Consider the following 21,044-nt stretch of genomic DNA (forward strand, 5'->3'; position numbering starts at 1 on the left):
ATCAAACAATAATATTTTCTCTCAAGCACTTCTTGGTTAACTAAACGTGTAAATCTTCTTTTCTCCTTGTAATATTTTACTGACTTTACCACTCCCGACAACTCTTTCCAATCTCAATTTATCATATTTTGAAAATATCACATTAATTGTAATCTTTTCGTTTGAATTCTTGTCAGAAGAAGAGGATTGTATAGAATTTAAAAGTTCTGAATAGAAATGAGCGTGATCTGGTAAAGCATAAAATATAACATGATGTATTCCTTTCATATGGTGTCTAAACGAAAAAAAAATTGATTGAATATATAATTAAGAGATATATAGCAAACTTATTTTTGACCTACCTTCTAAAAAAATGAAATCTTTCCGTATACAATAAATAATTTTTTTTTCCGTTAAGAAAATAAGTACGTGCTCTTGTAACATCAGAAACATTCGTATATCTAACAATCAAACAATGAATGATTTTGTTAATTTGACAATCTCGTGATATAAATTTCTAAAAAAAATATAACATTGACTTAACTCGCTGATGGACGTAAATGAAATAGTATTTTCTTCAAAATAGTTTCTTAGTCTTACAAAGTCAAAATATGATGGTATGAAAATCATTACATGTGATAAATTCATTTTTCTTGTTTTAGGTAATATCTATAAATCATTTTTTTAAAATATTAAATTTAATTTTCGAAACGAGATACTCATATTATAAATAATTAGTTTTACCTTTTCAATGAAATATTTGAACCTTATATCATCTATTTCTGATAATGAATTACATTCAATTCGTGTAAATATCTTTGATTTAAGAAATGAACAAGAGTTAACAATCGCAGAAGCCTTTACAAAGTAATTTACGCGACTTATTCATACCTGTCGAATATTTTTCACATTGACATCTAATATTGTTCCTTGATGGTGATGTTTAATTTTCATTTTCCCATCAACATTATTCATTTGTTTGTTAAATAACATGTTGATTTCCGGTGTCAAATAATCAGAGAGTATGATAGTCTGTCTTAGATATCGTGCTCTTTATAGTAAAGATTAAACTTAATTTTAAAATATAAAATTTTAAATTCGCAAAAACAAATAAGTATATTTTACCTTCCATCTAGATACCAGTTCTTTACACGTGAGAAATCACAATCATGTGATTTCTGCGGGATCAAGTTCATGTGACTAAATATATGCTAAAAAAATTTTAGTAACGTATAGTAAATAATACGAGCGAGTACATTTCACACTTACTTCGACATGATCCCAATTTTGCATTAAGAGTGTATCACATTGATCGACTATAATCACTTCAATTGACGAAAGAAAATCAAAATCTCTTTTCTTGTCCCTAATTTCCGTAAATATTAGTTAAATACCATTTTTTTTTTTAAAAAAAAAGAGTTCTGCTTACCCCTCAGTTCCTATTATCATTCTTAATCCTAAAGGAGACGCAATTATAATATCTGCACTATAGAATTCAGCATAAAATTTCATAGACTTTCTTGTAAACTTAATTCCAATTCTAAACATATCATCAATATTCCCTTTAAATGTCTCCAAAAAATCGGCTGTTCAAAAGTTTAACAAATTAATTTAATGAGATACGAAATACGATAACGACAAAGTCGACATATACCCGGTTTCTTTAGATCAATTTTTTCTTGTTCAGGTGTTATTCCATAAGACTCAAAAAATCGGTTTTGATTTTCCTAAAAAAAGAAAAAAGAAAAAAAAACAATTTATAAACTTCTGAAATCGAAATTAAATTTCTCATTCACTTACTTGTTGATCAGTCCCTGATAATTTTATTAATATTTCTGCCAAGCTCATAGCGGAATTACGAAATGGTAATAAAATCAACACTTTCGGCCTTGTAAATCCTTGATCCCTTATTTCACTTTAAATATAATAAATTAAAACAAAATATACTCTAATGATTTTGGCTTACACATTTTTTACTTACTCGATGTCTTTACCAGCTGCATGCGCCTTATTTAATTTCTCATTATTCTTTAATATACGATTTCTAACCCTACGCAAGTTCATATTATTTAGTAAATATTAAATTTATAACAACGGTATAATAAAATTAACTTACTTATAAATATGGTTTAAGGCATGTAAAGCGTAAATATATCTTAACTCGAATGAATTTTCTATATTTCTATTCGTATATAATACGTCTTGGTATTTATTAAATTGTTGGAATAAATGCCACTGTAAATCGGTGAATATATCGTCTATAAATAATAAATTAGTATTATTTAGTTTTAATCAGACCGTCAAGACAACGGTCGCCATTGGCTAGAATATTACATGAACTTACTACTATTATTAACTTTATTAACTTTTTTCCAAGTTTCTAATAACTTCGGTCTGATCTACGTACAGACAATTTAACACACATGACAAATTAAAATATCTCATCTTTAACTTATAAATACCTTTAATAATTCGATATTCGATTTGTTATTTTCATCATCACCCTTCTCACCGTCATCATTGAGTATATATTTACTAACTTGTTTTAAAGATGCATTTTCATAATTTATTAACTTCCATTGTTTTTGTTCAATCATTGTTACTTTGCTATTTAATATCTGTTGTCTTTTTTGTTGATCTCCAAAATGATTTTCAAATTCGTCTGTATAATTAATGTTAATTTATTATATGAATGATGTTAAAATGATGATACTCAAAAGATACCTTTTTCGTTCTCCTCATCCTCCCTTTCGTCATCTTCATTACTACTTCCTTCGGCTTTTCCTTGTTCCTCTTCTTCATCTTTTCCTTCTCTTTCTCTTTCCTTTTTTTCTCCATTGTCCTTTTTATTTCTTCCACTTTCTTGTTGTAAACCACTTTCATATTTCATCTCTACTTCTTTATTTCCTAAATCACTCTTAGCGACATCAACTTTATCCGTTTTATTAATGTCCACGTTCTCTTTTTTCATTTTATCCACTTTTCGTTTTTTATTAACTTGTAATAATCCAACAAGTTTTCTATAAGAAGAATTAGGTTTATCTAAATATATATCCTCAGCGTTTTCATCATTTTCATCATCATCATCATCATCAGATGCATCATCAGATGCATCATATGTCATTTTATCATACTCTTCTCGTTTTATCCCTTCATCTAATTGATCTTCCGTAAACACTCTCCTATCAAAAATTGATTATACAAATTATTTCCAAGCAAAAGAGAATTAATTTCCTATTACGTACTTTGAAAGATTTTCTTCTTCTTCGCTCTCTTCCAACTCAATAGGATTTAGAGTACCATACTCTTCTAGTGACTTCCAATCCTTTTTCGTCAACTTATTTTTCTTGTTCCTTTTTTTTGCAAGAGAATTCACTTTTCGTTTCATATTTAACATATTATAGTGGTCGCTTCACATTTGAGATAATCTGGACGAAAATCATTTTCATATTTGTCAAATTGGTGTAACCAGAATATTAATATAAATAAAAGAGGGCAATGAAAAAAGTTGTAAAAAGTATGGATATTCAAAAAGAAGCTTCTGCATCAGCTCCAATTATAGAGACTACAACAACACCTTCTGGGTTAACTATCATTCGCCTGAAACGAAAGCGAAATGAGGAACCTTTAGACGCGCTTGGTATTTTAATAATACTAAGTAAATCTTTTCCTTTCGATTTTTTTCAATATTTCATTAACGCCCTTTTTAGTTGTCCAACACTTTGAAAATGGACATAGTCCTGAGAAAAAGAAAGTTAGGCGTAAAGCTAGTAATCTGAAAATTGAAGAAGTCAAAGAAAATCGGAAGATAAAAGGTAAAAGAGTACTGTTTTCGGTATATTTTATTTGTGAATGTAACTGAAGCATTCTTTTCTTTCGAACGCAGAAAAAGGAGAAACCAAAGAGTCTGTACCGTTTATATTTCGATTCGCGGAAACGGTTGATGAGATTAGCTTCAATGATTCGAATAAAACACAGCAATTGAAAGTATGATGATTTTTTTTAATAAATTAACTCATTTATTATACTTGTGATATTAAAAAAACTCATTCGATATGCTTAGGATCGTATAGTGAAACTTATGAATCGTAAAGATACCTTAAAACGTAAAGGAATTGATATTAAACAAATTCGGGAGCAAAAAATTGCCCGAACTAATGAAAATAGACGAGAAGAAAGATATAAAGTTATTGATAGGAATAGACAAAAAAATGGCTCATTTACTAATATCTCGAGGTAAAAGAAACTTTATTTTATGTATATTTTCTAAAAGGTTCTTGTTTGACTTATTATATTAATTATCGGTTCTAGTGATGATGTGGAAGATGAAGATGAGACTTTTACAGAATTATTTAAAATGTACGATGCAGTCAAGGAAAGTGAAGCACCTATGGAACCAAAGTTAGTCAGTTATAAGAGTTTTATGTTTATTCTTATGAATTATTCATGATTTTTATATTTGTCTCTTTTTTCGGAAAGATGAATTAACTCAGGTCATTTTTAATTAGATTTGTTGAAGAAGATGATATTGATTCTGAAATCATGTGCAATTTTATTCCAATGGTGCGACAATACCTTTCACGTATGTATATTTTCCCATATGAAATATTATATTGTTACTATTTTCTAATTATCATGATCTTTTAGTTCAAGAACAAATAGATAAAGAAGATAAAACCGATTTGGATGATGGTTATGTTTATGATGTATATTATCGAGACGATGCTATGGATTTAGATGATCAAATTAATTTTAATAACATCGCTTCATTGTATGTTAAATTTTTAAATTAATTTCTATTTTTTAATCACGATTTGTTCATATTGAAGCTTTATTGTAGAACTTGGATTAATGATGATGAAAACGAAATATTTGTTAATGAATCAGATGATAAAGATGATTTCGTTTACTCCGATGAAGAAGATTCTAATGGTTTGTACTTACATTTAATTATTCCTTAATTCTTATTATCTTACGATAAGTTAAAAAAAAATGGTTTTCAGCTGAGGATTATTATACTCATGATTATCCTGATGAAGACGAAGATGAAATTTGGAATATACAAGGCTTGTTTTTTTTATTAATTATTTCCAATAATATAGTTTCACGCATATTTAGTTATTAACTTTCTTTCTTATTATTTAGAAGAAACTTCATATGAAAGTGATTCTTATTTTTAATCGTTAGTTAAATAAACAATCTCTTATTATGGATTATTACATTTCTAAATGTTTAAAGAAAAAATCGTTTTAGAAACTATAGAAAGTGGAAAATTTTTGGTAAGATACGTATATAAATAAACTGTACTATTAACAATTTAAGTTTTATTATATTCTTAAAAACATTCAACACGTTTTCCTTTTCTATATGCTAATTAATTAAACAAAATGATTATGTAATAAAACTAAGTTGCATTAATATTTACATCATTCATAACCTTGATGTATATGATTTTAGATAAAATTAAAAAATTAACAAGAAATAACACTATATAAGTCTATATTTCCAGCCAGATAATATTTCTATTCAATTCAAGACACCATACAGCATAATATAGTAATATTCGTTTATTAAGTACTTCTTATTAACTACTTGAATAACCTCTACCTAAATCTATTTCCCGTTTAAGATCCCCTTCAATAACACTTCTTGACATTGGAGATTCTTCAATACCATCTCCTTCTGCTTCAGCTTTTTCCTTTGCCTTTCTTTCCAAATCTTCGATTTCTTTGTCATGAACTCTCTTAAGATGTGAAATAGCCAATGTTTCAATTACTGACAATGCAAAATAAGCCAACATAATATTAAAAAGGCAATTCCATGCGATAGATATATAACTAGGGCTACCCTAAAAAATAAAGCTTAATAAATATCAAGTATATAAATTGTATATAAAATCTTGATTAAAATCACTAGTTTGACGTACTGGACTAATTTCAGGAGCATCTTCACCCTTTTCACGTCTTAACATTTTAGTTTGCCGCTGTACAACGTTTTGGAGTTTGTCATGTACATATGGTAAATAATGATGTGTAATATCCAAAATAGTGCTAATCATATCTTGGGAGAATAATAGAATTACAAAAAGAGTCTGAAAAGATATGTATGATTTTTTTTTATCATCAGACATGATAAAATAAGATAACGTGTTTAATAAAAAAAATATGTGTAAAGAATATCGTTAAATACCTGAATAGAGGATTTTACTACTGCTTTGCCTAAAAATGTTGCCCCAAAAAATGTTGAAAATGGTACTAAAAACTGTCCACAAATTATACCTGCAAGATCGAATAAAGGATTTGGAATCTAATATTTAAGAAAATAAATTATAATAATTAAAAGTCATTGTACATACTTTACAATTTATTAAATAAACTATAATACTCACCGAAGCAAATAGAAATATTCCAAAAAATCCTAATCTTTGCATAAGCCGGTGAACCCATATGAACACCTTTTCTTTATGTGATATACTATCTGGGTTTTGAGCCATTAAAGTATCTATCTGTTCTAATTCTTCACTACGACTACCTGATAAAGCGGCTATGGTAATATATAAACATTGTTATTTAAATATTCTTTTATACATTATATTAAATTTTGTTTCTAACCTGCTCTAGCAACAAAGTACGGAGGCAATTCACCAAGTGCCGTACCAAACCCCCAAAAGAAAGACTCCCATTGAACTTTTTTAAATATACTCAATAACGATACTGCAACTGACGTTGATACAGAAGGCTGGCATCGAAATCTTTAAATTAATATATTATAGAATGAGTCAATTTTACTTATAATATAAATAACCTTATCAAAAGAAACCGTGTTACCTATGAGGACCAAACGTTTCAAAATCCAAATTTCCACATTTATAAGCTGCCCAAGTCACTTCCGCAATATGAGGACCTAAGAATAATACAAATGTATGTAGACCTGTACCCAGACCTACTGATGAAGCGATTCCCAAACCAATCCAATAAAAATACCAAACGACATAAGATTGAACTCGATATATCACCTAAAATTATAATTAAAAACCATATAATACTAGATCGATCAATTAAAATAATTCCTAATTAACAATAAATGTTATAAAAGTTTATAATATAATATAATATGATTTAATTACATCTTGATGTGCTCCCTCAACTAACAATGCAAATTGAATCAAAATTCCTAATATAGGTATAGATGTTATGATCCATTTTCTTGATTGTGCATATTCCACGGCTGTTTTGACTTGATAAATTACATATGCCGAGAAATAAGTCATCACAAGGATAGGTGAAGTATACAATGAAATTGTGGAACGCTGTCTTTCTAATAAATTACGCCGCCTCTTTACAAAATCTAAAATATGAAAAAATTTAAGTCAAATATCATTTAAGGATGTAACAATAAATTAAACCAACCATCAAAGCTTTCTTTTTTCACGTTAGTCTTTCTCAATATTTTCGGAGAAACGAGTCGGTAATCATCAGTAGAGCAGCCTTCACTCGCCGAATCATCAGTACATGGTCCTCCCATGCTTTTCGATCGCCTTAATCTTGATTTATTCAATTTCTTCCATTCTCTTCTTTTTTCCACATCGTTGCCCGTCGGTCCTGGTGACTCCGAAATTTCAATTGTCGGAATTTTTCTATTCATAAAGTAAATATTTTTTTAATATTTTTACTATTTATAACAAACAAAGGAATTGTATTATGGGTAATATTAGAAATTAACCTACAAATCAGGATCGTTTTCCATGTCTTTGGCAATCTATTATTATCAAAGACATACTTGTCAGAAATTTTATTATAAACATGTAAATACGCGAAAATTATTTCTCATTACCTGAAGTAAATTTATCGTGAATCGGAAAAAAATTAAATAGAGGATAAACTGGTTAGGTAAACTGTTATATAGACCGCAGTCACTCAAATTTTTGCACGATGTAACACGTTATGTCGATCATTTCTAAAATTGAAATCTATCACGTGAAAAGTGACACTACTACAAACTCCTAACTTGGCAATAATTCATTTGATTATTTAAGGTTAACTGTTTAAATTATAATTACACAGCTTTTAAAAGTTTACGCGTTTTTAACAGTAATACAATAATATATTCGTATGGAAAGCGAAAAAGTGCTTTGTGTTGCCGAAAAACCTTCAGTAGCAAAAGAAATAGCTAAAATTTTGTCCGGGAATCGTTTTGTAATGAGAAATTCTAGAATAAATTATATAAAGAATTATGAATTCAAGTGTCAGTTGAATAGTAAAGAAGTCCAAGTAATAATAACTTCAGTTTGCGGACATATCAACGCACTCGATTTTCCTAGCCAATATGCCAAATGGGAAAGTTGTTCGCCAACTGTTTTATTCGATGCGCCTATTATTAAAAAAACTATTGATGAGAACGCGGAGTGTATAAGAGAAAACATCTTTAACATAGCGCATTCCGTAAGCCATTTGATGATATGGACCGACTGTGATCGAGAGGGCGAAAAAATTGGTTCGGACATTGTAGACATTTGTCGTATGGCCAATTCTGACATAGTTGTATCACGTGCAAGATTTTCAGCAATTATACCACCACAAATTAAGCAAGCATGGGAATCACCTGTGCAACTTGATATGAATCAAGCCGAAGCAGTCAACACTAGAATGGAATTAGATTTGCGTATCGGATACGCATTCACTAGATACCAAACATTAGGTTTAAGGCAAATTTTTCCAGAACTAGGAAATGGAATATTGAGCTATGGCTCATGTCAATTTCCAACACTAGGTTTTGTTGTTGAGAGGTACAAAGCTGTCGAAAATTTTGTTAAAGAAAAATTCTGGAAAATACATGTTGTAGTAGATCGAGATGACACAATAGTTAATTTTAATTGGGATAAGGGTGTATTATTTAACGTAAATTGTTGCAATGCAATATATTGTGATTTGATGATGGACCAGCCAGTAATAGCAACTGTAGTAGAAGTTGTTACTAAAGAGACGAGAAAATATAAGCCATTTCCGTTAACTACAGTTGAATTACAGAAAGCAGGATGCCGGTTCTTACATATTTCATCTGCCGAAATCATGAAAATTGCGGAAGATTTATATAATAAAGGTTTTATAAGTTATCCGAGAACGGAAACTGATCAATTTGATCATCAATTTAACTTTAAAGATTTGATACAAGCACAATCACAGGATCCAAGATGGGGAGATTTCGCGTCAAGCTTGCTTGACAAAAGGATAACTACAAGGAAAGGTAAACATAATGATCAAGCTCATCCTCCAATACATCCGGTCCAGTATGCAACAGGATTAACCGGCAAAGAAAAGACTGTATATGAATTTGTTGTTCGAAGGTTTTTAGCTTGTTGTTCGGATGATGCTAAAGGAAATGAAACTACTGTTAAGATCAAAATCAAGGAAGAATATTTTACTGCTAAAGGACTTGTTATTACAGAAAACAATTATTTGGATGTATATCCATATGATCGTTGGAGTGATAAAAACCTTCCAAATTTTATTCTTAATGAAACGTTTACACCAAAAGAATGTACGATGGAAGAAGGTGAAACAACGCCACCGGAATATTTAACCGAAGCAGAACTTATTAACACTATGGACAAAAATGGTATTGGTACCGACGCAACAATTCATGAACACATCAAAAAAATAATTGATCGTGAATACGTTGAGAAACAAGATCAAGGAAACAAAACCTATTTAATCCCATCTAATTTGGGACTCGCTATTGTTGAGGGATATGATTCTATTGGTTTTAATGAATCTTTGACTAAACCCCTTTTAAGAGCAAAAATGGAGCAAAACCTAAAGGAAATATGTGAAGGAACGCGAGAGAAAAATGATGTTTTGACTGAAAATGTTAACAAATATCGTGATATGTTCTTAGTAACCCATAATAATTTGCAGCTTCTGATTGGAGGGTTTGCGAAATATTTTACTTCTGGAACAGATGATGTTCATAGAGTTTTTAACGATATAATTAATGTTGAAAATCCAAAATTAGTTAGATGGTGCCGTGACTCATGGCCTATGTATTTGAAGAAGATACAAAATAATTGGATCATATCATGTATTAATTATCCGAATTGCAATTATGATGGTTTCTTTTTCAATAGTCCCAACTCAATAAAGAGCATTACAGTTAACAATGAAGTATGTTCAATATGCTCGAGGAACCCCCTTCAACCTGTTTATTATCTTACTATTGTATATCGTACCAACAGGATCATAAGAGGATGTTTTGGAGGCTGCGATGATAATATGGATATGCTGCTATCAAGAAGTAGTGGTACTAATAACAAACCCAGAAATATCGATGCTGATAGTAATAGTAGAAGAGGTCGCGGTTCCGGATCAGTAACTCGTGGGCGTAGTTCACGTGATGATGGCGAAAATGATATACAAGGAACTCGCGGTTCTCGTGGCTCTCGTGGCTCTCGTGTGAGTAAAAGAGGAGGTCGAGGTTCCCGTGGCCGTGCTGGTCGCGGTTTTACAAGTGCACGTGGTAGTGGTAGGGGTAGGGGTAGGGGTAGGGGCAGGGGTAGGGGCAGGGGCAGGGGCAGTAATGATGGTAGTTATGATAATGAACCGTTAAATATAGATAAATGAAAAATCATTTATTCGCTTTATATACTTTATATGTAAATATTTTATACTTTTAAATTAATCCGAATCTAATAAAGATGAGTAACAATTTTATTCGTCGCAGTTAATATACTGCTAATCAGTGATTAACTGATTATGAATCGAATTCTGGATGACAAATCAAATTTGACAAATCAATTAACAGACGATCACGTTGACAAATCACTTTGACAAATCGACTATCCAATTTTTCCATTTTCCCCCATTTTTTAGGTGTAATAAACAGATTTCAAAGTTCTCAATTTTTTTCTTCTTTGCAAGATCTTGGTTAGTGTGACTCCTTTAAAGTTTACTTTTTGTTGCAAATCTTTTTAAATTTATTTTTACAATTACTATTTGTAATAATAAGTAATTTTTTTGAAAAAAAATAAACATATAAAACGTTTATTTCTTTAAACCTTTTGACCTTTGTCATTTATCTTGTTTCTTGGAGCGCGCTTTTTTTTTGTTTTGTGTGAATTTAAATAAATAATAATATACTAACGTTTTCAATACATCTGACTATTCAACATTCGAATAAATTGTTAAATTTGACTTATTCTGATAGTTTATGTTATAAGACCAGTATGGAGGTAACGAATATTTGAGTAATCATTAACTTATCAAATAAATTATATCAAATTACCGCGACTTATGCTCTTTTCTATTTAACTCGGACCTAGAGCATTCTGGATTTCACACAAGAGTTTGACGTTGATAAGTTAGACGCTACTGTCAGGACGTTTTACACTGGTGTTGGAGAAGAGGTTTTTATTAATGCGTCTATTGATTATCAATCCGTATTCATTATAGTTATATATTTGTTTTTTTTTATTTTTTTATAGCAAAAAAAGGCACAAACAGTGCTTACTCAGTTTCAAAATCACCCAGATGCCTGGTTGAAGGTTGATGCAATATTAGACAAATCTAAATTTACTCATACCAAGGTTTTTTTTATTGCTTCTCTACTTAAATGGTTTGATTGTCCTTATCTTATCTTATGCATAATGATTATTAAAATCAATCTTAGTTTATCGCTCTTCAAATCCTTGAAAAGCTAATTCAACAAAAATGGAAAATTCTCCCTCCAGAACAACAAGCAGGCATATATTATTTTGGCAAATTATTAAATATGTATTTAATTTGTAACTTATCATATTAATCTCATCGAAATTAAATATATTTAACAGGAATTCGAAGTTTCATTGTTAATATTATCGTAGCTACATCTGACAATGAACAATCACTTCGAAAAGAAAAAACGTATTTAAACAAACTTAATTTGATTTTAGTCCAGGTAATTAAAAAATGAACCCGAGACTTTTAGTAAATATTTTTTTTAAAAAAAATAATAAATAATATTTACTTAACTAATTTTATCCATATTATTCAGATTCTTAAACAAGAATGGCCCCATAATTGGCCACAATTTATTCCTGAAATTGTCAGCACTGGTAGATCTAACGTAACAATATGTGAAAATAATATGGCTATCTTAAAGTTGTTAAGGTTAGGAATTATTATGAGAAAATAGATTAAAATTTTTTAATTTAAGTAATAATTTTACTATTTAACTTATTCATTTTCTATCAAGCGAGGAAATTTTTGACTATTCTGCTGAACAAATGACACAGCTCAAGACAAAGAATTTAAAGACACAAATGTGTCATGAATTTTCCAAAATATTCGAGCTTTGTAATGAAGTACTAGAAAAAGCGCATCAGCCAAGTTTAATCAAAGCAACTTTAGAAACCCTATTAAAATTTTTAAACTGGATTCCTTTAGGTTACATTTTTGAGACAAATATTATAGAAAACTTACGGAATAGGGTAAATTTGTATATTATTTCCAATTAACTTACTTCCACAAATCTATATTCATTAAAATAACCAGCTTTTAATGATTATATAGTTTATGGAATCTGCAGAATATCGTAATGTGACGTTGAAATGTCTGAGTGAGATAGGAGCATTAAACGTAAGCCACGAATACGACGATAAATTCATAGCTTTGTTTAACATGGTTGTTGCAGCTCTCGAATCTATGGTACCGGTTTCAGCAGGTATTTATTTTTCTGGATATATAATACTTTTATAGAATTTAGCTAATTTCTGTATCTAAAAATTTTAAAAGATTTCGCCACGATATACAAGAATAGCAGTAACGAAGAACAGGAATTTATTCAGAATTTGGCACTGTTCTTCACAGGCTTTTTGAGTACTCATCTTAAGGTACAAAGCTCAAGACCCGGGTCTCTTTATTGGAAAGTTGAGAAATAAATTCACAATAGCTCAATATACCGGACTGTTCTGTAGATCATGGAGTCTCAGCAGAACAGTCAACCTCTTTTAAAAGCCCATTATTATCTCCTTAGGATCTCACAGGTTGAAGAACGAGAAGTTTTCAAAGTTTGCCTGGAATATTGGACTAAATTGGTAAGAAAAAAAAATTATTTTCGGGATATAAAATGTAGTTTAGATATTTATTTACTTATGCTATTACAGGTTGCCGAATTATACGAAGAGATACAAAATTTGCCCGTCCTTGAGATGCCTCTTCTTTCTATTACCGGTGTATCTTCTCCACCTTCTACGCTTGCGAACATTCCTTTGAGAAAACATATGTATAGTGATATCTTAACAAATTTAAGAGTTATTATGATCGATCGCATGGTAAAACCTGAAGAGGTAAGCTACATGGTATAAGCAATATATTGTTCTTAGAAAGATGGAACTAACATTGTCGCTTAGGTGCTGGTGGTTGAGAACGATGAAGGTGAAATTGTTCGTGAATTTATGAAAGACTGTGACACGATCACATTATACAAAAGCATGCGAGAGTGTCTAGTATATTTAACACATTTAGATGTTCAAGATTCAGAAATAATTATGTCAAATAAGTTAACAAAACAGGTGATGAATGATTTCCTACGAATAATTAATTATTAGCCTGAATTAAATTATCAATTCTTTTCGACAGATCGATGGTTCTGAATGGTCTTGGAACAATTTGAACAAGCTTTGTTGGGCAATTGGATCCATTTCCGGTGCAATGAGTATGATGATCGCTGCATAATAATATTTTTTCCCGATATTCTTCGTTGTCTGTTTCGTCTAACTTCGTAAATTTGTAGATGAAGACACGGAAAAAAGGTTTTTAGTGACAGTAATTAAAGAACTCCTAAGTTTATGTGAACAGAAACGCGGAAAAGACAACAAGGCTGTAGTTGCCTCGAATATCATGTATATCGTCGGTCAATATCCCCGTTTTCTCAAGGCTCATTGGAAGTTTTTGAAAACGGTTGTTAATAAACTTTTTGAATTCATGCATGAAACCCATGAAGGTATTGGAACTAGTAGTATAATGAGAAAAATAGCTTTATAGATTTCAATAGTTACACTTTTATATATTATATAGGTGTTCAAGATATGGCTTGTGATACTTTTATTAAAATTGCTCAGAAATGCCGGCGTCAATTTATTTCACAGCAACAAGGAGAAACTACTCCTTTCATAGACGAGATTATAAGTGGCATTGAGACAATTACAAAGGATTTGTCTCCACAGCAGGTTACTTTTTTTTTTTTTTTTTTAAAAAAAAAAGGATAAACAAATAATAGGTTATAAAAATTCTTAAACTTATTGTTAGGTTCAAACCTTTTATGAAGCCGTGGGTTATATGATTTCAGCACAGACAAATAAAACTATTCAAGAACGTTTAGTAATGAATTATATGGAACTTCCAAATCAAGGAGTAAATAATTACCTACCGTCTGTTCGTATTTTAATAAATAATAAACAATTAATTAACAAGATTTCTTTTTTAGTGGGATCGTATTTTGGAAGATATTTCAAAAGATATAAATGCACTTTATGTTGCCGAAAATACAAAAATTCTTGGACATGTCCTCAGAACAAATGTAGCAGCATGTAGTGCTGTCGGAAGTGGTTTTTCTGTGCAGATAGCTAGAATTTATGTGACGTTATTGGAATTGTATAAAGCGGTTAGTCAAATTATATCCGACACCGTGGCAAATGAAGGTAAAAATTAATTAATATTTTTCTCATTAATCGATGAACGTTTATTGATCTTACTATTAAAATACAGGTCTCATTGCAACAAAAACACCTCGTGTCCGTAACTTGAGAGTAATAAAAAAAGAGACCTTAAAATTGATGGAAGTTTATATAACTAAATCTGAAGAAACAAGCCAAATCATAACACATTTAATGCCACCGTTGTTGTCAGCGGTCCTTATCGACTACAATAATAATGTCGAACAGGCAAGAGATGCTGAAGTTTTAAGTTCAATGGCGACTATTATAGCAAAGTTAGGGGTGAGTGCTATTACAATTTTATAAAATTGTAGACTATCTTCTATTGCTAAAATATCTTGTAAAATTTTAGCCCGGAATCACGAATGAAGTTCCAGCAATTCTTAATGCTGTATTTGAATGCACTTTGAATATGATAAACAAAGATTTTTCAGAATATCCTGAACATCGTGTTGGCTTCTTTAAATTGCTTCGAGCTATCAACCAGCATTGCTTTCCAGGTATATTACTTAAAATACTTTAAAAAGTATTTGTTTTTTCTATTAATCGTTTTTGTACTTTGATACTTTGATAATAACCGATAAATATTTTGTTTTAGCGCTTTTAACTTTGCCGTCAGCACAATTTAAACTGATAATGGATAGCATTGTTTGGGCATTTAAACACACAATGCGAGATATCGCTGATACGGGTCTTAATATTTGTTTAGAATTGATAAATAATATAAGTATGCAAGATCCAGCTACTGCTAACATGTTCTATCAGCAGTATTTCCTTACTCTAGTGGCAGATGTATTGTTCGTTTTGGCAGATACAGATCACAAGAGCGGTATGATAAGCTTATATATACGTATTATTTATTATTTAATTTCGTTTATCATAGTAACAATTTTTTTTTTATTAAAGGATTCAAAATGCAATGCAGTGTTCTTCAACGAATGTTCAACCTTGTGGAAACCGGTGCAGTACAATCTCCATTGTTTAACCCTGCTGAAGTTCAAGATCCTAACATGACGAATCAACGATTTTTGAGAGAATATGTGATGAATATATTGCACAATGCTTTTCCTCATTTACAAAGGTTTAAATAATAGACTTTGATTAACTGTTAGTAATGATAAATTATTTTTAAGATTACTAATTTTAACTTCTTATTCAGTATCCAAGTTCAATCCTTTGTAATGGGGCTTTTTGAACTCAATCAAGACAATACCAAATTTAAACTACACTTGCGTGATTTTCTAATCCAGCTAAAAGAATTTGCCGGTGACAATGCTGATTTATATCTTGAAGAACGCGAAGCGGAAGCAGAACAACGAAAGAGAACTGAAATGGAGAATGCTTTGAAAATCCCAGGTCTTGTAAAGCCCGCAGATTTACCACCAATGGAAGATGAAGAATAATGATATTAATTAAATAGAATTATCATGCAAAAACTTGTAAACATATTATTAAATAGTTTAAATATATCTTATTCATTAAGCAAATCGTATTAATTATCACATATATTACTCGCTTTTATGCTTTTTTCTTTCTATACAAAAAAATAAATATTTATTCGTGTTTTATTAGTAAATCTATTATAAGGAAAAATAAAGGACTTCTTGATTATCCAAAACTTCAAGAAACGTGATCACGATTGGAAGATGGAAGTTCTGGAAGTTCGGAAAAATAATCAATTTGTTTAATTTGTTGTGTGACCATTACTTTATTTGTCAGACTTAATAATATAATGAAAAGGACGTGACTCGTTTATTGATATCTGACTTTTTAAAACGTTAAACGGGTACTTCATAACTTATACTATAAATAAAGAAATGCATACAAGATCACGGAACTTTGCTCAAATAAATCCATCTTCTTCTACATCTTTCGAATCACCTGTACTTCCTACAGAGAATAATCCTAAAGTTCCACTTTCACCTGCGTTCAATGACACAACAAGTTTTAGCAATTATTCTTCCACAACACCGCCCAATAATCATCAAAGATATAAGGATCTTCTGATATTCGAAGAGAGACTCAAGCAAAATTTACATCAATTACAAAGACGAAGTTATAAATATGAAGGTGAATGTTTCTATTATTTTCCCTTAAAAATAAAGGTATATATGTCATACATGTTTATATCGAAAATTTATCAATAAATTTTATTCTCTTGTAATATTTTTAAGCATTTTTAGGACTTAATTGTCTGTTACTTCCGATTTTAATATACGCAGTTTTTTTTTACGAAAGTAAAGTAAGATTTTTTTTATTAGTATTTTTATTTTGTTTATTTTTTTTTGAAAATAATTGAAAATAGTGTTTGTTTAATTCAATGAAAGTCGGTATAATAGGAAGATATTTTGGTTTACTAAAAAATGAAAATTCCTTACTTTTTTGGCCATATCGAATACTACTATTTTAGAATCCAACTTTTCAATTTTTCAGTAAATTATTCCTCTTCATTGCTGTTACTACTTTGTTAATGTTTTTTATGAAAAATATTTATGCGGAAAAAGTTAGAGTAGCTACAAGGTATTTTTTTTATAATTTTTTCTTCAATTTTATGTCCTTTTCTTGTAACAGTAATCTAATATTACAAAAAATTTACAAAAAATTTACAACAGATTTGTACCACAATGTAATCGCGTATTAAGACAATTTAACATGCATTTCAACGCAAGTGGTGGTGAGATCGTTTTTTACAAAAAAGTACCAAGGAAATTTCAAGAAGGATTTGAAAGATATCGTCAAATGTATTATACAAAGAAGAGTCAGAGAGCAAAAGAAAGGGAAGAGAAAGAAAAAGAAAAGGGAAATGTTAAAGGGAAAGACAAGGATATATGAAGGAGGTGATGATGCATTACTGTATCTTTAAATAATATTAAATAAATGAGAATTTGGTGATGGTAAGTAAAATTTATCGATGGAAATAAAAATCCTGTTATTACAAACATAAATGATTGCACCGTGTAACAAAATACCCTCCCTCATTTATTTTGAAATACCGAGTGGAACTTCTCAAACACGGAATTGAATTATGAAATACATATTTGTAAAAGTACATATATGGAACATTAATACTGAAAAGCAGTCAGTCATATAAGTTATTCATTGAAGGCTGCATCCAAATCTTGAGAACGTTTAGTATATTCATTACGCTTTTGTTCACGTTGATCTTTACAAAAAAAAAATAAAATATCCGTAAATTTAGGAATTATGCGATATAAAAATTTATAGTTTTTAAGGTTACTTACCCCTAGCATTCCGGAGTATTTGATTTTCTGCTTGACGTTGTTCAGGCGATCTAGCAACACGTACACCTAGAGCTCCATGAACGAGGCGTTTAGCAACCATATCAGTGGTAGCAGGACGTGCACGAGGTTGTGCGTTATTTGGATCTTATTTTTTTAAAGAAATGATACAATCAATGAAAGGCATTTAAATATCAAGCTAATAATGACATAAATAACCAACTTTTTTGAAGAAAATCTGTGGGACCATCATATGGTTTAATTTGTGCTGTTTGATTGGTAACATTATCTAAATACGCTTTCCGTGCTAAAGAGAAAAAAAGAAAAAAAAAATAACAATAAATAAATAAATTACTCAAGTGATATAATTAAAAGTTATTTGATTTACCCGTAGCCGGATGTTCAAAGATAATTAAAGCACGAGTATCATCCATCCACTTGATGCGATAACCTCCACGCATGTTCTCATATTCTTGAAAAATCTCGTGGAGATGGTGAGTCTTAAAAGATGCGGGAAAATCAAAGATATCTAAAATACGAGTTGAGCCTTCGTACGCATCTATGGGAAGAAATTAATTATAGTTATAACGTATATATTTAAATGAGTAATAGTAACAACAATTTATAATAATTTTTTTTACCTGGATCAAAATTGAATTCAATTTTACTACTCTTACTCTTCTTATGTCCCTTTTTAAAGCCCCCTCTATTTTCATTTTTTGGACCTTCCTTCTGTCTATTAGACCAATCAAATGGATTTGGATTGCCGTCCGCAGGACTAGCGACGGAACTGACGGGACTGACAGGACTGACAGGACTTTTGATTTTCACCTCGCTATCTGCATGCTTTTCCCACTCCTCAACAATCTGTTGTCCTTGAGAAGCTGATGATGTTGAGTCATTTGTTGTAGATTGAGAGGTGGGATTTGATTCATTCTTATTCTCACCAATAGTGATATTTTCTAAGGAAGCAGTAACCTTGGTGACATCATCAGAGACATTGTTATCGCTACTAGATCCTCCGCTTTCAGAACCTTGAACTCCGTTGCTGTTTTGCCTACTATCTGATTTTGACTTTTTTCTATTATGACCCTTATTTGGTGTTTTGTCTCCTCCAGTTTTGGGTGGGTATTGTCTCAAACTTGTTGCATCGAAGTCCCGACCTCTCGGGGAACGAGTTGCTTGTTGTTGTTGGTCAGGCTGATTTTCACTACCAGGTCCTTTGAAGTTACCACGTCCTTTTCTTACGACAGTGTCTTGGTTCTCCAATTTTTCATTATTGGCGTTCTCAGCATGCTCACTAGCCAGTGATTGCTCTTCACCGGTTGAACTATGCTTTGTTTTTGGAGTATTAATCTCGCTTCCAGGTTTTCTATCGTACATAAATAATTAGCCATCTGGAAATTTTAGTCAAGCTCTAAAAACACTTGTGTGTTCTAATACCTCGCCTTGTCAGCTCTTGTTGGACTTGTCTCTGGAGAAGCGGTAGCAGAGCCCATCATGAATCGAATAAGTAGTAGAAATTAAAGAAAGTCTACTTTGGGAGGGATGTTAACCTATTTTTTTTGGTGAACTTTTGGTTGAGTTTCGACCAAGAAGCCGATGTGAATTTTGTTGAATTTGGAAAATTGTAACAAATATCTTTTCATTGTCCACTCACATGCTTCAAAAATCAATGACGTCATAATATTAATATTTTATTTTCCTTTGTTTGTAATACAAAACATTCCCTAACAGCCAAACTTGGTTCAGCCAATGAAAATCCACTTATTTAACTTAAATGCAATAATGCAATGCAAATGCGCAGCGCACTGTGCAACATGCATTAAGAAATAAACTAAGCAATCGGTACAACTTTACAACGAGTTTTGTATTAATTTACTACGGATCTAAATCAAATAAAACCCCACAAATTTCAAAACAAAGTCCTAAAAAAAAAAATATTTCAATATGTTGCCTATTCTCGATATAGATTAACTTTTAATTAATTTTGGGAACAAACCCTATAAAATATTAAAAAATTTAGTGTTTGGTATTAATATTTATCACATATATTTAAAAATATTAAAATTAAGTTCCGTTCCGTTTCATATTAACAAATTTTTTTATATAATTTTCTGCTAACGCAAAAATTATATCTAAATATTTAAATAATATAAAAAAATCATATAAATTTATAAAAATTTTCAATATAATTAATTTCATATATTTTATAATTATAAGTTAAGATTTATATTTAAAGTAAAATTTAAAAATTTATGAATGATCACCATGCGTAAAATTCAAGTGTTTTTACCATATTATGTAATTCATATATTTATTACTATATAATTTTTTCAGCTTAAATAAACTAAAATCTAAAAAATAAAATTTTTACAAATTTTAACACAGCATTATATAATATAAATGAACAAAAGTGTCTAAAAATTAGTTTAGTTAATTTAAATTGCCAAAAGTTAGTACAAATGATTAAAATTAACGATCTTCAAATCATAATTCTGGCCAAAATTTTCTTAACTCCGACCAAATTCATAATGCCGGCCTAAATTTTGTCAAAATCGAAAATTTCAGTTATAAGTAACACTGAATTTATATAATGTAACTATTTTTAACAATTATAACCATGTTCATATTTGTCTGGTTCTTAAGAACACTTTTATAAAACTTTAAAAAATTAAAATTTTGCTTTATCTAGTGAAGAAAATGAAGTTAATTAGTAAAATCATGAGAAAACTTTTTCAACCATTTTTTTGCTTATTTTTTTTTCAAATATTATCTTTTATTTTAACATTATTTCAAATATAAATAAAATATTTTTTTATTTATTTACAGAATTACAGTATTTGTATTTATGATTTACAATTAATAAGATATAAATAATTTTATTTTATTTTCATATTAAGTGGTTTAATCTAACAGTAACAATAAAAAGAATCATAATAGTACAATATACTGATAAATAAAGAAACTAGTAATAATAAAATAAACTAAAAAAATAATGAAAAACTATTTTTTTTTAATTCTACAGTACATTTGCTAAAATATAATATACAAGCTCATGTAATAAAAACTACAAATAAAGATGTTAGCTATAAAGTTATAATACAAGTTGCAATCCATTAAAATATATGTAGTAATAG

The 21,044-nt window shown here is 29.8% G+C and overlaps 6 protein-coding genes across 6 annotated transcripts; 3 read left to right on the forward strand and 3 right to left on the reverse strand.

Annotated features, from left to right (window-relative positions):
- Positions 1 to 36: 36 nt before the first annotated feature.
- OCT59_004299 (uncharacterized protein) lies at positions 37 to 3,379 on the reverse strand (the record flags this gene model as incomplete). The annotated part of the gene is made up of 16 exons (XM_025331814.2): positions 3,225 to 3,379; positions 2,704 to 3,161; positions 2,442 to 2,641; positions 2,324 to 2,378; positions 2,096 to 2,237; positions 1,961 to 2,029; positions 1,780 to 1,894; positions 1,634 to 1,706; positions 1,409 to 1,565; positions 1,249 to 1,345; positions 1,105 to 1,190; positions 871 to 1,030; positions 724 to 795; positions 524 to 648; positions 342 to 440; positions 37 to 274 (listed from the first exon to the last, which is right to left on the reverse strand). Exons 1-16 carry the CDS (start codon positions 3,374 to 3,376, stop codon positions 37 to 39), a joined length of 2,298 nt encoding a protein of 765 aa, XP_025181965.1. The 5' UTR covers positions 3,377 to 3,379.
- A 98-nt stretch (positions 3,380 to 3,477) lies between these two features.
- On the forward strand, positions 3,478 to 5,423 carry OCT59_004300 (uncharacterized protein; the record flags this gene model as incomplete). The annotated part of the gene is made up of 10 exons (XM_025315892.2): positions 3,478 to 3,619; positions 3,690 to 3,794; positions 3,866 to 3,966; positions 4,043 to 4,215; positions 4,291 to 4,380; positions 4,488 to 4,561; positions 4,627 to 4,750; positions 4,820 to 4,911; positions 4,983 to 5,045; positions 5,125 to 5,423. The coding sequence occupies 10 exons, from the start codon at positions 3,478 to 3,480 to the stop codon at positions 5,157 to 5,159; spliced, it is 999 nt and encodes a 332-aa protein (XP_025181966.2). The 3' UTR covers positions 5,160 to 5,423.
- Positions 5,272 to 8,001, reverse strand: OCT59_004301 (uncharacterized protein; the record flags this gene model as incomplete). Its single annotated transcript, XM_025325290.2, has 11 exons — positions 5,272 to 5,827; positions 5,906 to 6,070; positions 6,169 to 6,285; positions 6,368 to 6,522; positions 6,591 to 6,730; positions 6,807 to 6,994; positions 7,106 to 7,326; positions 7,389 to 7,615; positions 7,706 to 7,737; positions 7,813 to 7,873; positions 7,973 to 8,001. The coding sequence occupies 11 exons, from the start codon at positions 7,999 to 8,001 to the stop codon at positions 5,564 to 5,566; spliced, it is 1,599 nt and encodes a 532-aa protein (XP_025181967.2). The 3' UTR covers positions 5,272 to 5,563.
- An 89-nt stretch (positions 8,002 to 8,090) lies between these two features.
- Positions 8,091 to 16,240, forward strand: OCT59_004302 (uncharacterized protein; the record flags this gene model as incomplete). The annotated part of the gene is made up of 24 exons (XM_025315894.2): positions 8,091 to 10,576; positions 10,893 to 10,898; positions 11,179 to 11,203; positions 11,294 to 11,377; positions 11,456 to 11,557; positions 11,641 to 11,713; positions 11,801 to 11,907; positions 12,004 to 12,119; positions 12,205 to 12,439; positions 12,522 to 12,672; positions 12,744 to 12,841; positions 12,926 to 13,045; positions 13,115 to 13,297; positions 13,361 to 13,522; positions 13,590 to 13,665; positions 13,744 to 13,953; positions 14,028 to 14,179; positions 14,259 to 14,363; positions 14,437 to 14,650; positions 14,718 to 14,947; positions 15,018 to 15,165; positions 15,264 to 15,494; positions 15,572 to 15,746; positions 15,825 to 16,240. The coding sequence occupies 24 exons, from the start codon at positions 8,091 to 8,093 to the stop codon at positions 16,066 to 16,068; spliced, it is 5,733 nt and encodes a 1,910-aa protein (XP_025181969.2). The 3' UTR covers positions 16,069 to 16,240.
- Positions 16,241 to 16,423: 183 nt separating this feature from the next.
- OCT59_004303 (uncharacterized protein) lies at positions 16,424 to 17,610 on the forward strand. Its single transcript, XM_066148191.1, has 4 exons — positions 16,424 to 16,735; positions 16,840 to 16,907; positions 17,076 to 17,185; positions 17,278 to 17,610. Exons 1-4 carry the CDS (start codon positions 16,483 to 16,485, stop codon positions 17,495 to 17,497), a joined length of 651 nt encoding a protein of 216 aa, XP_065996813.1. The 5' UTR covers positions 16,424 to 16,482; the 3' UTR covers positions 17,498 to 17,610.
- On the reverse strand, positions 17,170 to 19,520 carry OCT59_004304 (uncharacterized protein). Its single transcript, XM_025325291.2, has 6 exons — positions 19,348 to 19,520; positions 18,546 to 19,276; positions 18,293 to 18,463; positions 18,128 to 18,211; positions 17,908 to 18,051; positions 17,170 to 17,828 (listed from the first exon to the last, which is right to left on the reverse strand). Exons 1-6 carry the CDS (start codon positions 19,404 to 19,406, stop codon positions 17,758 to 17,760), a joined length of 1,260 nt encoding a protein of 419 aa, XP_025181971.2. The 5' UTR covers positions 19,407 to 19,520; the 3' UTR covers positions 17,170 to 17,757.
- Between the last annotated feature and the right edge of the window lie 1,524 nt (positions 19,521 to 21,044).

The sequence above is a fragment of the Rhizophagus irregularis genome, chromosome 12 (genome assembly GCF_026210795.1).
Source record: "Rhizophagus irregularis chromosome 12, complete sequence".
Lineage (NCBI taxonomy): Eukaryota > Fungi > Glomeromycota > Glomeromycetes > Glomerales > Glomeraceae > Rhizophagus > Rhizophagus irregularis.

What these genes read in the sequence shown, in the direction of transcription:
- OCT59_004303 (XM_066148191.1), top strand. Translation starts at nt 16,483, where the DNA reads ATGCATACAAGATCACGGAACTTTGCTCAAATAAATCCATCTTCTTCT. An exon ending in TTTTTTTTTACGAAAGTAAA is followed by an intron (nt 16,908 to 17,075) that starts GTAAGATTTTTT and finishes CTACTATTTTAG; the next exon opens with AATCCAACTTTTCAATTTTT. An exon ending in AAAGTTAGAGTAGCTACAAG is followed by an intron (nt 17,186 to 17,277) that starts GTATTTTTTTTA and finishes AATTTACAACAG; the next exon opens with ATTTGTACCACAATGTAATC.
- OCT59_004304 (XM_025325291.2), bottom strand. Translation starts at nt 19,406, where the DNA reads ATGATGGGCTCTGCTACCGCTTCTCCAGAGACAAGTCCAACAAGAGCT. An exon ending in CTTTGAACATCCGGCTACGG is followed by an intron (nt 18,212 to 18,292) that starts GTAAATCAAATA and finishes TTTTCTCTTTAG; the next exon opens with CACGGAAAGCGTATTTAGAT. An exon ending in AATACTCCGGAATGCTAGGG is followed by an intron (nt 17,829 to 17,907) that starts GTAAGTAACCTT and finishes TTTTTTGTAAAG; the next exon opens with ATCAACGTGAACAAAAGCGT.